At 40.0% G+C, this 14,428-nt stretch overlaps 1 protein-coding gene across 1 annotated transcript in view; it reads right to left on the bottom strand.

Annotated features, from left to right (window-relative positions):
* The window catches only part of LOC117233473 (protein expanded-like), a 122,684-nt gene that overhangs the window by 34,697 nt on the left and 73,559 nt on the right, over positions 1 to 14,428 (bottom strand). Inside the window, 1 exon segment of the mRNA XM_033493823.1 lies at positions 4,967 to 5,066. Coding sequence (XP_033349714.1) covers positions 4,967 to 5,066 — 100 coding nt within the window.

The raw sequence follows: 14,428 nt of genomic DNA, 5'->3' as shown, positions 1-14,428 counted from the left end.
CGCGCGCGCCAGCGTCGACGATTCCTGTCCTCGGAGTCCTCCTTCCACATTCCTGGGTCCCAAGTCGCCGTGCGGCAGAGACGCTTGGGCGGGAGGTGGAATACGAGAGGCCCTATACAAATCACCGGGCTACCGTCTTACCCGGGCTCATTCTTTCTCTTCCCTTCTCACTCTTTCTCCCTTCCGTCTCCCTTCTTCTCTGTCACTCTTCTTCCACGTTTTCAGTCTCATCCTTTATTCCTTTTTCTTTTTCTTTTATCCCTCTTCGCGTTTCTTCTTCATTTTTTATTCCTCTTTTTCTTCCTTCCTTCCTTTATTTCTTTTTCTTTCTATTTCTCTTTGCCCCTTTTTCTTTCTTTTACGATAGAAAAGCTGTAACGCGTATAACTTATTATCTCTTTCATTTATCACGTTTTCCCTGTTCTTCTTTAGCATTTGATATATAGGTTTATCCCGTCCTCTGTGCGTTTCTTTCGTCCTCGTTCGTCGCTCTTCGTTTTCTATGTGTGCGCAGATAATACGTAAAGGGAGGTGAATCTTTCTCTTTCGTTCTGTATTACTCTTTTTCGTTCCAGCATCCGTTAGCCTCGTCTTTGTTCGATTCATGGATGGATTAGCGGCCTCTTCTTCCTCTTAGGGACCATCCTGCACTTTCATGTCCCCTTTCCAATACTTCTTTTTCTCCTGCTGATCTTTCATATAAATTATTCGCGACGTCGCGGTCTCCACGGCCAATTCTTCGCAGTAGTTTTCTGCGTGCGAAGGACTATTTGAACTAGATATCGCGTGATCGTGAAATGGAAGAAACATCGTTTGCAAGACCTTGACCATGATCGTCGTGCGCAAGAGTTGCAATCAAAAGTCCTCAAGATACACGAAAGTGTTCGTTTCAAGTATTTTGCATCATATTGTTCGATTATTCCTTAATACAATAAAAAAGAAAGAGAGAAAAGAGAGAAGATCGTAAGGTAGAAGAAACATCGTCGGTTACCCAGAGATAATACCGAAAGATCGTGAATCTCATTTTTGGTTAGAAATTTTTGGTTAGAATCTCTCTTACGTTGCCGAACATAATCAACTAGAGATTACTTGACCACGCAGACGAATTATTTTGTAATGAAAGAGAGAGAAAAATAGAAAGGCTGTAAAATATAGGAAACGACGTTGCTAAGACCTTGACGATACGAAAGAACCTTGGGTCTCCGCTTAGTCAGGTTCATCGAGCAAAAGGGGGTTGTAATCAAGGAACTTTTCGGTGACTGGTCGTGCTCCGCTCGCCCGGAGCGATCTTTCTCGATATCTATTTTTAGTAAGAAGCGTCCCAAGACCAGACGGTGGTGATTACAAAATTGCAGCAGCGATTGGTCCGTGTCATTTTACCGCCACAGGTATGGGGGTCGGGACAGGGGGACAAGAAGAAGAAAAGAAGAAGAAGAAGAAATAGCAGAAGCGGAAAAGAAAATCGAAGGCGAACTAGCAGAAAAAGATGCGTAAGTCAAGGATAAAAAGAAGAACAAGAAAGGAAGCACAAGAAGAAGTAGGTAACAGCGGTAGCAGCAGAAGAAGATGCGGAAGATGGAAGAAGAGGTAGAAGCGTAGTAGCAAAGTTGACGTCGCTAAGGCAGGAAACAAAATCATTTTTCAAGAAAATATTCCGACTTCCATAAATGTAAGAGGCAAACTCGTACAAGGAAATGTATCTCATACAGAGCAAAGCTGTAGAAACATCGTTGAAGATCGTTGAAGATAGAACTGCAAGAGCATCAACATATTGGCAGGATGTGAATCGAAGGAAACGTGGGTATAAATTAGAAGAAAAGGAAGAAGAAATAAGTTCATACAGAAACCTATATAGAAATTTTTTGTTAAAGGGGAAACGTAATTGGAAACAGCAGGATCAATAAAAATTTGATACGCTTCCAATCAGAACGATATTATCAAAAACGTATTTTCGTGCACAATTCTACCAATCTTTGGAGATTGTAAAATTTTCAATGTCATCGCGTTGGTTTTATTGACAAAACTTTCTTAATTTATCGATTTTTTCTAAGAAGCTCGTGTACGTCTTTAGAACTATCAGTCTGGATTCTCTATGTTTTATTGAAAAAATACTTTCTTGAAATACCAAATCACTTTAAAATCAAGCAATCGATACGGATTAACTAATTTTCCCCTATGATCTTCGATCGGACAAGCATAAATATATCGACAGCAAGCGAATCGAGGAAAACTTGGAGGACAAACAGAAGAAGAAGAAGAAGAAAACTACATACAGATATAGATACAAGGAACCCGTTAAAAGAAAAATACAATAGGAAATGCATGGATATATCGATAGAAAGTGAATCGAAGGAAACAGGAGCACGAAGAAGAAGAAGAAGAAGAAGATTTAAAGGAAAGAAAAATAGAAGAGGAAGAAGAAGAAGGAACAAGAGTGCACATCGGATGACCAGGCAGCAGTTTGCGCACGTACGCGCGCGTAGGGGCGTAGAGTAAGGAGACGAGAAGCGTACGGAGGCTGAACAGAAGAAAAGATCGAGCAGAGAACGAAAGGGAGAGAGAAAGTAAAGAGGTCCTCGGTACGGGGTCCGGCCAACGTTCACGCAAACCGACGCACGCATGCAGGGGTGTGAGCCACCTTTTTTTACTTGTTTTGGTTTTTCAGATGCATTTTTTTCCTGTCGTGGCATGGCTCGCGCGCCTCAAAACCCGCCAGCTCAGGCTCGCCGTGATGGGGCCCCGTTGGAATGTAGGAGGGAGGGGTCCCGCAGGGCCCTTGCGAGGCCCAAGAAGGGTCCGGGCCCCGTGGTAGTGGGGGTACCAGTCGGACCGGCTTGTCATGACTGGTGGAAAGGCAAGAGAGTATAGAGCGAGAGGGTAGCGATGGAGCTGAGTATATTCGGTGAAGGGAAGGGACGGAACAGGGACCGGGGCAGAGGGCAAGGGAAAGCAAGAAGACCATGGCTATGCAGAAAGATCTCAAGATTAGTCAACGGATTACCCGGCGAGGACTCTCTTTGCGTGGTATTTAAGTCCTGCTATTCTCTATGCTCCAGAACATTCGCAACGAGATCTTTTTATTTTTGAAAATTTGAAATCTCGCTGGTTTTCGGATTGCTCGACGGTAGAGAAATCTCGCGTATGAAACATCGATGGTCTTTGTAGTCTTTTGCTCCATATGGCTCTAGGATAGGAAGAAAGCGGTACCTTTATGGAAACAAAGTTGACGCACTGTCGTTAGTTTCATGAGTGGTTGTACGTGTTTTGAATTGCTCTGATTTTGTTTCTTTACACCAGTTGACGTGTATCCGATAATGTTAGAGTAAAATTTCGTTCGTTTCGTTTAGTTCAATTTGCTGATTTAATTTATTCCATTTAGTTCGCTATGCGTCTACCAGAAAGGTCGATGCCGCGTCTAGGACACTTTCTCCTCGACCGAGTGAATCTCGGCCGGGACGGCCTTTTGAATTCTCAGCGGATAGAGTGTCGCTGGCACCGCGAAGAGATCCGACCGAATGGCTAGTGAAAGTATCCTTATCGCATCGTTATCCTTTCGTTTTAGTCGAATTGGCTTCTTTAATTCCACTCAATTCCAAATAGGCTCGTTTCAAGCATAAAACGTTATATTGGTCAATAGTTGAAATAGAGATATTCATCTACACGGGATATATACATTTGATGAATTAATTACGATATATGAACCAGTTAGGGTGAAATGTTGAATGTGATACGACACGAAAGGCTTAATAACGTAGTCACTGGAAAACCGTATTGGCCAACTGAATGTATAAATATATTTTTTTTATCGCTTTTCGCTATTTATTATTCATTTGTTGTGATAGTCAATGCCAAATACTTGGTTTTCTTTTTTATTTTCAAAATTGAGTTATATAAATTCTGAGATTGTAAAAAGCTATTTTACCACACATTTGCGTAACTATAGAACTATCTAACGTAATAATTTCAAGATATTTATTATTTTATAATTTTTTAGTATTCGCAGTATGTCAATTCTAAAAGTGTAATTTATTTAATTAATTGCAGTACTGTATACGCTATGGCCAATTCTACGTATGTACACCTAATCGACAAATTTTCAAACTCGATTTTCTAAAAAATGAAACATCGCACGACAAAATTTTCTGTTTTTAAACAAAAGTAAAAGATCGGTCCTCCGTGCTTTGAAATCATTTTACTGTTATTTTACTATTTTTAACACGCATGCGTAATTAACATAAATATTCTTACGATTGTCACCGATGAAAAAGAAAGGTACGTAATTCAACGAAAAGAAGAGAAAAGAAAAATTGTAACGTAGATAGGGACTTCCGTTTCGATGTATGAAGTATATCGACGCTGTACCAAATATTTTTCTCGGATCTCGGCTGTTTAAATTCCCATATTTGTCTGTCGATTTCGCTATTCTCGCATCCACGATATAATTACCTTAACTGCTGATTCATTTTACAATCTCGTTATATCTTAAACCGAAACATACCTGCAGGATACGAGGAGTTAAACAAATCACCTGGGAACATTCAGCGAATCGTACGGGTTCGATCCGTTCCGTGTTAAAAGGGTAGGAAAGACGGAGACCAACACGAAAGATCCGCGGACGTCGGAGTTAACGACGGTCGTCGATGATCACGAGGGTCGTAAGGGTAATTCCACGTAGCGAAAGAGGTTGGATCGTGATTGAGAAAACGGTTCGTGCACTCGCGAAACGCAACACCTAATGGCTCGCGTGAGCTTCGGTAATCCGATCTACTCCGGAGGAGGTTAAAAAGTGGCGCGTCGTAATTCGAGGCGGATACAGCTACCCCGCAAGTCATTCACCACGCTCATCGGCCCGTCTGACCGCATTTTGTCCGTTAAACGATGGAACAGCGGAAACGAGAGCGCCCACCGGAATATGGACAGAAGGTAGAAGAAGAGAAAAAGGGCCTCCGGTGGCCCGTTTACTCACCGGATAGTATTGCCAGGCCGAACAGTTCGCAGTCTCGCATGCCCTGCTGGCCGAGAAGCATGCATGTCTGCGCATACACCTCCTTTACTCTCGACTTCGCCTGAAAAGATACGTATACGAAGAAGAGTTAGATTCGGAGAAACAAATAAAGTTGAGGAAGAAAGGGCTGGCAGATTGCTGGATCGAGGATCGAACTGGTAATGTATCGTGTCTCGTGTAAATTCCTGGTACAATTCAACTGTTCGGTATAAGCGTCAACTATGGTCGACAATCGCCGAATCTACCCCCAGGCGAGCATCGATTAAGGTCAACGTACGCTACGCTCTACGCAATAGCTTTTGCTCGCGATCGTCAAATGACGCTACGCCACGTTGGTGAATCGTACCGAAGACGTTCGAGTTCGGGGAAATTCTATGGCCTCGCGTAACACAAAAATCAGGAACAGCGAAATTGTCTTCGCACACTTTCGTACCGTTTGGTTGTATTTGAAAATGTACGAACACCGATCTCTTGCTCGCAAATACCAGGAGGAAAACGATCGGCAAGTTATTTACATCGGAGTACACATCGATTTTAACTCGAACATCGACATTCCGAACAATTTTTGTCTGTAAATGTTATTGCTGCTCGGCTTTAGTTTCCGAGATATTCGCAAAAAGCCAATACAATATCGTAATTGTGATTACGCCCAAATAATATTAAATATTTTTTATTTCCTATATTTTTGCCACAACTTGCCACTGATATACAGATTAACGTCGTTTTACCCGAAGACTCGACCGATTCTTCCGACGTATGTTCCGCATCGATGTACCCGCAAATCCAAAGATCGATTAATATCGCGGTATTTTTCATGGTTAGCTCGGCGCGCGTAATACGAGACAGAAAATGTACCGTTTATACACGGATAGCTTTAAAGTTGCGGTAACCCAGATTCTAGAGAAACCGGAATCCCTTGTGTAAACGACATTAGCGTCAACCCATTTTATGCGTCTTTTTGAGCGACGTTTACGCGTTATCTCTCGAACGATTTTAGCGAAAAAAAGAAGGAGAGACCGTAATCAGAACGGAGAACATAAAATTCGCAATTAATCTCTTGAGAAGTACCGGCATACACGTATGTATAATGTATACGTTTGTACGTTTAAGTATATTTTTTAATCCATTTACTTTTTATGTCTATAGTCTTCGCAGAATGATGACTGCAATTTTATTTTATGATTTGTAAGATCTGTAGAAACGTAATCGTTCGTGCCGATCAATAGCTCTTTGAAAGGATAATCATTGTCAATCCTTTTTAAGATTAGCTAAGAATTACGTAAAATATTCACTACGATTCGTTTAATTACAGTCATTCGATCGATTAGAAATAGACTACTCAATTTCTATTACAAATAAGAAAAGGCTAATTTTTAAATTGCGAAGAAAAACCTCCAGATCAATACCGAAATTAGAAAAGGAAGTATTAAGAAATTATTTTAAGAATCATCGCTAGAATGCAGATTTTTATGCAAATCTATATCTTCATAAATGGAGATTTGTTTTACTATTGTTTTAATATTACAAATTACAAAGAGTAGTCTAACTCTGGATATTTTATGCATTCTGTGAATTTAAATAAGTCACAGGCAAGCACTTGTTCCTAGACTAACGAGAAAATAACGTTTCTAGAATTTACAGAAAATCCACATCGTTTCGTAATATCATTTTCTCGTTAATATCGTGTTTATTGCATTTATTTCACGTAGAAATGACAATTTTGACGTAAACATTGAAAATAGCGACGGCAATACTTGATTTCTGTATAAACATGTGCGCAAAAAAATATGCAAAGACTAGCAAAAGCCTGGTCGAAAGAATGCGAAGATAAACTCCACGGTGCAATAAAAATAACAGCAAGGATTCCGCGCAAATGTTCCTATAAAAAAAAGAAAAAAAAAATGTTTAAAACGTAAAAAGCTTGGACGAGAGAAATCGAGAATAGGCTTCTTCGCAGTTCAATTAAAATAACCGTATAGCGCAATAAAGTATCTTCTTTCCATCGAATTATTCCCAACATGAAAATACAATATTCCTTATTGCAAACGGAAAGATGGTAAATCTGATAGAGTCTGATAATGCGAGAAACTTAACGAAATCTTTATTCGTATATTTTATTCGAAGAACGTCAACGATTTAAATGCGTTCTTGGGTGAAGAACATCGGCTTAATCGACAAGTTGGACACGTTTCCACAGTTGAATGCCGATGGCAGCCATGCGATTGGGTTTCGAAAAAGTCATCATCAGTCGATGGTTTTATCACTTCGACTCGTAACATGCACGCTGGCATTCTGCAGCGCGCGTAGCATGTAATAACAATGCGTGGATGTATGAATATTGCAAACGGTGAAAGCGTACCACATACCAGACTTGTTACAACCGTCCCGTGGTAGGTAGCCTGCAGACGTAGCTCTATGCTCCGTGGTGCCATGCATTGACAAAAGAATGTATCGGAACGTGATCAGAGTGACGCGATACACCTCGCTCCTAGTACGTATTAGTATGTATTATACATAGGACGCGAGAACAACTCGCAATAGTCTTCGATTGTCTTCGGTCCTTTTGCAGAGACAAAGAAGATTTATGCCGAGGATTATCCTTTCGATTGTAATACTTCTGCAGCAACATCTTAATCATACTGTTAGAGTAATACGAAGATGCGTCGTCTACGTTGGTCAATGGGTCGTCAGCTGTTCGTCGTCTGTTTGCATTATGCATGGAAAGTAAAGATACAAAAAGGTGAAGGTTTTTTTGTGGGAAAAATAACAGAGACATAGTTGATTTTTGCTCGAATGGTAGAGATTATCAGACATTTGAGGACATTTTTCAGTGTGTAATTAACATTAACGATTTTGGTAAAAATCGACGATGATCGAGAGTAAACGGAAAATTTGTCGCGAATAGCGATCATCGGTAATTAAAAGAATTCTAGTCTACTGTGATGGTTAGTCGTAAGTAAAATCATAAGCTTTTAATGTTAGAACGTACAATAACGTACAAAGTATAGGTTATATGCAAAAATATCTACGTTTCGTCCCCCTAAGCGACGTTAATAAAAATATGAAATTGCCTAAGTATCCGTAATTTGCTTATCGTTATTACAATATCGTTAGGTTGTTATAAAAAAATGTCGTTTTCCAACCAAGTGATATTGCGGTTGTTTTAAGTCGAGATAGTATTCAGTTCTCTATTCTTCTGCACAAAAAGTTTCTTATGTTTTTCGCAAACATAAGATTTTAAACAAATTACCTAATACCATGCTCAACATTTAAAGAAGAACATCTTCCCAAGAGTATCATTAACAGAACATATTATACCACTGTGTTGGTTAAAAATCAATTATAAAGTTTCGATACGGATATGTATATCACGTTTAATGTTATATTTAGCATTGTATTGATAGACTTGACCAAACAAATGCCGAGGTAGAAACAACATCAGGATAACATCATAAAACTGAAATCAATGAACTAGTTATGATAATATTATACCGCGGAAGAGTTGCATATTCGTTCGGACGGTTTTTACTTTTGCTATAAATTTTTGTTCGAAAGCGGATTACTCTTATTAATCCCTGTTAGGTATCTTAGAAACTATATTTACAGCAACTTGATAATATTACGATACTCGTAACATAAAATTCCTGTCTATGTACAAAGCTTCGTTCACGCGCTTTTAGAAACGAAAGGCAATTGAATATTCAGCCTAAAAAATTGTCCGATTAAAAGCATGATCAAATGAAATATCTCAATACGTGACTCTGAGAATACGTGATTTAAATATATCGTTAATTATAATCGATGATATAGAAAATATCGTCGAACGGTTATTAAAGAGTTAACGAACGCAAAATGGAAATACGTATACGCTCTGTATCAGAGTTACAGGCCATACGTGCAAGAATTTCCAATTATACCGGAGGAATAATCCGCATGATACATGCATTTAATTTCTCACTGACTATTTCTACCTTTGCCAATAACGCATGGTTTAGCCGATCTGCATAAGGAACTTAATCAAAATACTCGAGAGATCTATAAGAAAAATACACGGATACATATTTTTCTGGTCGTTAATAGAGGAATAAAATCTTCTCGATGACCAATCGATTAATTACCATCCGATCAACATCATCTTTCTACCTGTTTCTTATCTAATGCATCCTCGTTATCCATCGTCGAAGGAATCTCAATGATTTCCGCAATTTTTTGAAGGATTTCAAAGGTAGCCGATTACATTCGTATCCGTAGGGCTTATCGTACGTGCATAAGCGAACGTTGGAATTTGTCTGACATGTTTTAACGCTTCAAAGCATACCGGAATGCACACGAACCTTCGTATCATACGCTTTTCGTCTTGATTCCCGGTAAACGCAGGGAACATGCAACACTGCTTAACGAGAGCTTCTTAAATACATATTTCTTCCACCGGATTCAAATAAATTATGCGAGTTGCCCACGTACGACCAAGCAAGTAAACTCGAAAGCATTTTTGCTACGTGGAACTGTAGCGCATAGTGGGATCGTGTGCTGTTTCATCCGCAACGATCGAATTCCTAAGGAGGCCAACGAATTAAAAAAAAAAAAAAACGAGGAAGAATAGGATTACCTTATGGTCGATTTTGAAAATATTTTCAATAATTTAGCGTTAATCTTTTCGTTCTTATCGTTGCTAATCCAACCTAGTTTCTTCGTTTGAAAGATGACAATGTTAGGTTGAACTCGCTATAAAAGAAAACTATCCTCGAGATATTCGTGTTACGTGTTCTTCGCTTGATACTCGATACAGACAAATTTTATTTCATTCCTGTCTTTTGTTACATTTTAGCTAAACGATTGAAAGAGCACGGCAAACGTTCAAATTCCCGGGAAAGGCAGCGTCCGGGCTGCTGAACATTTTTGATCCGAATGTGTCTTTTGGAGGGTATTTTAAAATGCCAAAGTCGAAAATGAGGGTCATTTTTCATGATAATGAACATTTTTGGAAATTCAGCCTTGCGAACATTTAGCTGACAAAGGTCCTAGCTGTAGAAATCCGAGTAACAACGCGATGAAGACAGGTAACGCTCGAAATGCCACTTTTCCCGCTTACCGCTTTCTGTATGATCACGAGGTCGCCTCAAGGCTCACGGCGCGGCACGCAGAAAATAAGAATAATCCAAACCTAATCCAATACTCGCGATTCGAATGCACACAGAGAGTAAGTTTAAGCTACCAAACGTTGAAAAAGTATCGTCAAAATCCACGAAGACGCGTACACGAACAGGTTGACTCAAATTTGTTACGCCGTATTTCCGTGAAAAACAGAGCGTCGTTCTGAACTTCGACGATCTCCAAAACCCCCAAGAAACGTCGTTGTAGCCGAATATTTTGTCATCCGAATACTATACGTTAGTGTCAAATATGAAAGTACGAATTATGATTATCCAATTATCAGCGATCGAACGTCAAATTCACAAAGCCACGCTGCAATACATTGCACGAAAAATAGCGAAAATAGCGGAACGAGCGAACGTGAGAGCAATTACCAATTGCCGTGTGGAGAAAAGAACGCGCAGTCCTCTGCTAGAAACAGATACTCTCCTTCCGTATAATAACACGCCTCTTCAACGAAGAACCTCCATTCTTTTCTACTGTTGCGAAAAACGATCGGCGTACCGTGTGGCAGCTCGTTCACGGTACATGGTAATCACAGCTTAAGCACCGTATAATCATGGAAAAGTCCTCGGAGTAGCCGTAGCTATTGTTCTTACTGCGGTCGGTGAATTACTGATAGCGACAGACGTTAGACAGAGAGATAGACGGAGATAAACAAGGACAGACGCGATAACAAAAAAAAAAGACAGACAGACGAAGAGAAAAAGGAAGCGATATAGGCGGAAGTACGGAAAGACAGGCAAAGAAAGATTAGTGCAGAATCGAAATAGGTAGACACACATATACATGGAATTGGACACCTACGAATATTCAAATGGAACCTGGCGTAACCTCGTTTCCTACTGTTTATACTGTACCGCCGTGACATCATCGGAATCCGTGACTTTCGAGCTGAATGGACGCAGCTCCAGGACCAGGGCCGATCCTTGTCTCGTTCGCGAGGCAAACTGGACAAAGTATCGACGGATTCGCTGTGGTTTTGCGATTTGCATAAATTGCGAATGCTCAACATCGAGAATGCGTATTGAAATCGCGCTAGTTTTATAGCACGAATCGTGTCCGACGTTCACGGTTTCGTATTTACGAGGTGATCTTTTTTTCAAGTCGGAGATCGTTTGAATCAGAACGATCTGTTTAGCAACGCGACTCTGGCCAGGACATTGTACATGCGAGGGAGGAGGTTCGTTTTATTCTGTCCGTGCTTTTGTAACGTGTTTCGACGCGGAGTGGAACGAAAAGTGATGGATCGAGTTGAAAAGCGCGTAGGATGCGCAAAACATGACTTATCGAAAGATAGAAAGAAACGTAAGTCGCACCGAAACCATCAGCAATGACAGAGACATCCTGTAGCGAATCCTGTAGACGCGACACAAGCTACTATTGATCGATTCTCACACTCGAGACACCGAGCGAATCGGTCTGTCTCGATGAAAAACCTACCAAAATCATCCGGTTCGTTACAGTAGAATCTGTAGCGGCACTCGACAGCAAACTTTCCAACGGTTTCTGTCCCGTGACTCGCTACACAAAGACCCTATCCTTCGGACAAGATGACCGTTACATGCCGATACATTCTTACAGAATATTTTCAGCTAGCCTAAGAACCCGCTATAAATCTTAGGATTTATTTAGCTAAGGTCCTCCAAAGGAACAAATAGTCTTTGTCTTAACAGTCCCTATACCTACCACCGATTACCACTGAAGATACTGAAAATCTGCTTTCCTCCCATACGACGCTTCCTGCTAGCAACTTTCTCTCAAGGCTGGTTAGCATCCTTTTCCAACCATCAACCCAAAATTTAGCCAATTAACAGCGACGTCCATTTCCCTCATTTTCCGAACCGACGCTTTCCTCGACGAATCCGATGATCTCGTATCCTTAGACACATCATAGTTTTTTCTATGCAGCATCATCGTGACGGAAAGTCGGTCGTGAGACGCCTGTCCGAATTGATAGTTGGTAGTTGGCAGCAATCGCGAGTCCGAGTTGCTCGACATCTCAGGCAATATGCTCGACATCGCATATCGAACCGTATCTATCCAAGTTCGAACTTGTAATCGTGAACCGCGAACCGAAATTAATAACCGCGATTAATAACCAAGTGTACTCACCGAATTATATTTGTTAATAAATATTTATTGTTAAATATATTCGAGCGTTCCTTCAATACCTATCACGCCCATTACCTCAAATCTTATGAACCCAACGAGGCAAAAATGCTTCGTGCAAATGTATTTCGTATAATAGCGGCTCGTTCGTTCTTCCTGTTACTATATAGAATATAATGATTTTTCATTCGTACAATGGGAGTTTACGTTCAGATAAGTGGCGTTGATAAGCAGAAATTCAACCGATCGATATTAACTAGAATTTTATTCTTATAAGTAGAGTTCGATCGTAAAACTCTCCAACGCTTAACAGATCACTCGTCTCAGAGAACAGCCGGCATTGTTATATCATCAGCGTAAATTAGCGAGTATTTCCTATTACTACTAACTAATGTAGTATCGTAAACTATTATAATTAGTTTATTTATAATAAATGGATTGAACAGATGTCGATTAAACAGGAAACGATGGCTGTTTAACGCGAACTAATCGCAATAACGTATTATAATTAAGACAACTAGATAATTAATTAGCAACTCTCGTCACTCTCAGGATTCAACTCTCTCTCAAAAGCGCTAGCAACGCTATCTCGATAACGCAATTCGCACTCTCTGGCTTCTCAACTCATACTGCTGTTAATTCGTTTATGTCCCTTAGCAACCCCTTGTCTTTTGTCTCAGCCTCGTAACTTTCGTCTTAGCCCCACCACGCACATGCTCAGCAACCGTTTGTTTATAATTCGCACGACACCCCACAGGACCCTCGACCACCATGCTACACTAATATACAGGGTGGTTGGTAACTGGTGGTACAAGCGGAAAGGGGGTGATTCTACGCGAAAAAAAGAAGTCGAAAATATAGAATAAACATTTAAAAAATTTTTTTTTTTTAATTTTTCCATCGAGACAACGATCTACAGTGAGATCCGTTATAACGAGACGCGATAAAGTGCACGCGTACCGAGCGAAAATTCAAAGTCGATTTTCTCGAAAACAAAGCCTCGAACGAAAAATTTGTATTCTATATTTTCGACTTCTTTTTTCGCGTAGAATCACCCCCTTTCCGCTTGTACCACCAGTTACCAACCACCCTGTATATTAAATCATTAGATAGAATAATAATTTGTTTAATACAATAATTCAATGCAGTAACAAATACACGAATATCTGTAGTTCTGCGAAATGTTTTAGGTCCAATCATGCTTTTCACTAGCAGCAAATTTCCGCAATTTGAAAAAGACACGATAGAATCGTTTTATTGGTACGATGATTACGCGATAATATATTTCTTAAGACATTAAAAATCTTTCCGCTCGTTAAGAGTAAGATCGGCATATAAACATACAAGAACCGTGACAGACTAATTGAAATTCTGGATATCCTGAACGCTGAAGATCGAGACTACGGAAAAGAAAAACGAACATAGCGAAATCAGTAGAATAATTTATTGTTATTTCAATTCCTTGGTATCTAATAGCTAGATGTTTAGAAAGCATAGTCGCTACGAAATTACCCGCAGGAAAATGTGTTTGTCGATTAATTTAATCATTTTATTCTCGTTTATATAGACGATATTACTTTGCCGAGTTTACATCGACTGATAGGTGTAGTGGCGTTACATAGATACCACGCGAAGGTACGTATCCATTTCGAAGGAAAAGTATCGCGATTTGCTCTGCAGGTTGTATCTCGCGAATGGATACCGCGTTCAGAGCGATTATCCGAGTCACTATCGGATCGGATAGTCATTCTTAAAACTCTCAACGCGGATAGCTTTACTGTCAAATGGACACCTGCCTCGAGACGTTCCTGTAGAATCCACGACGATCCTTTTCCTCCTTTTACTCGGTAATTACAGCGAAAGAATTTTCGATACATCCGATAGAAGCTTGTATTATTTTCTACGATTAGAAAGTTATCTGATATAACAGGAACCATGCAGCTTTACGGAAACCGGTCGACGATCTGCTACGGTAGAGCAACACGATCCTTCACAAGCTTATGAATCAACCGGCAGAAAATTCTGGATAATAAAAACTAGTCGAATATGAAAAACCAGGATATTCTTAACGGAGACCGGGTGCCAATCGATATAATTAATAGCGATAATTAACGACTATAATAAATTGAATTACCGTTTAATATTAACAATAAATAT

This window comes from Bombus vosnesenskii, unplaced genomic scaffold, assembly GCF_011952255.1.
Source record: "Bombus vosnesenskii isolate JDL3184/JDL3185 unplaced genomic scaffold, Bvos_JDL3184-5_v1.1 scf7180000013295, whole genome shotgun sequence".
Taxonomy (NCBI): Eukaryota; Metazoa; Arthropoda; class Insecta; order Hymenoptera; family Apidae; genus Bombus; species Bombus vosnesenskii.
This window is presented reverse-complemented; position numbering and strand designations above follow the sequence as displayed.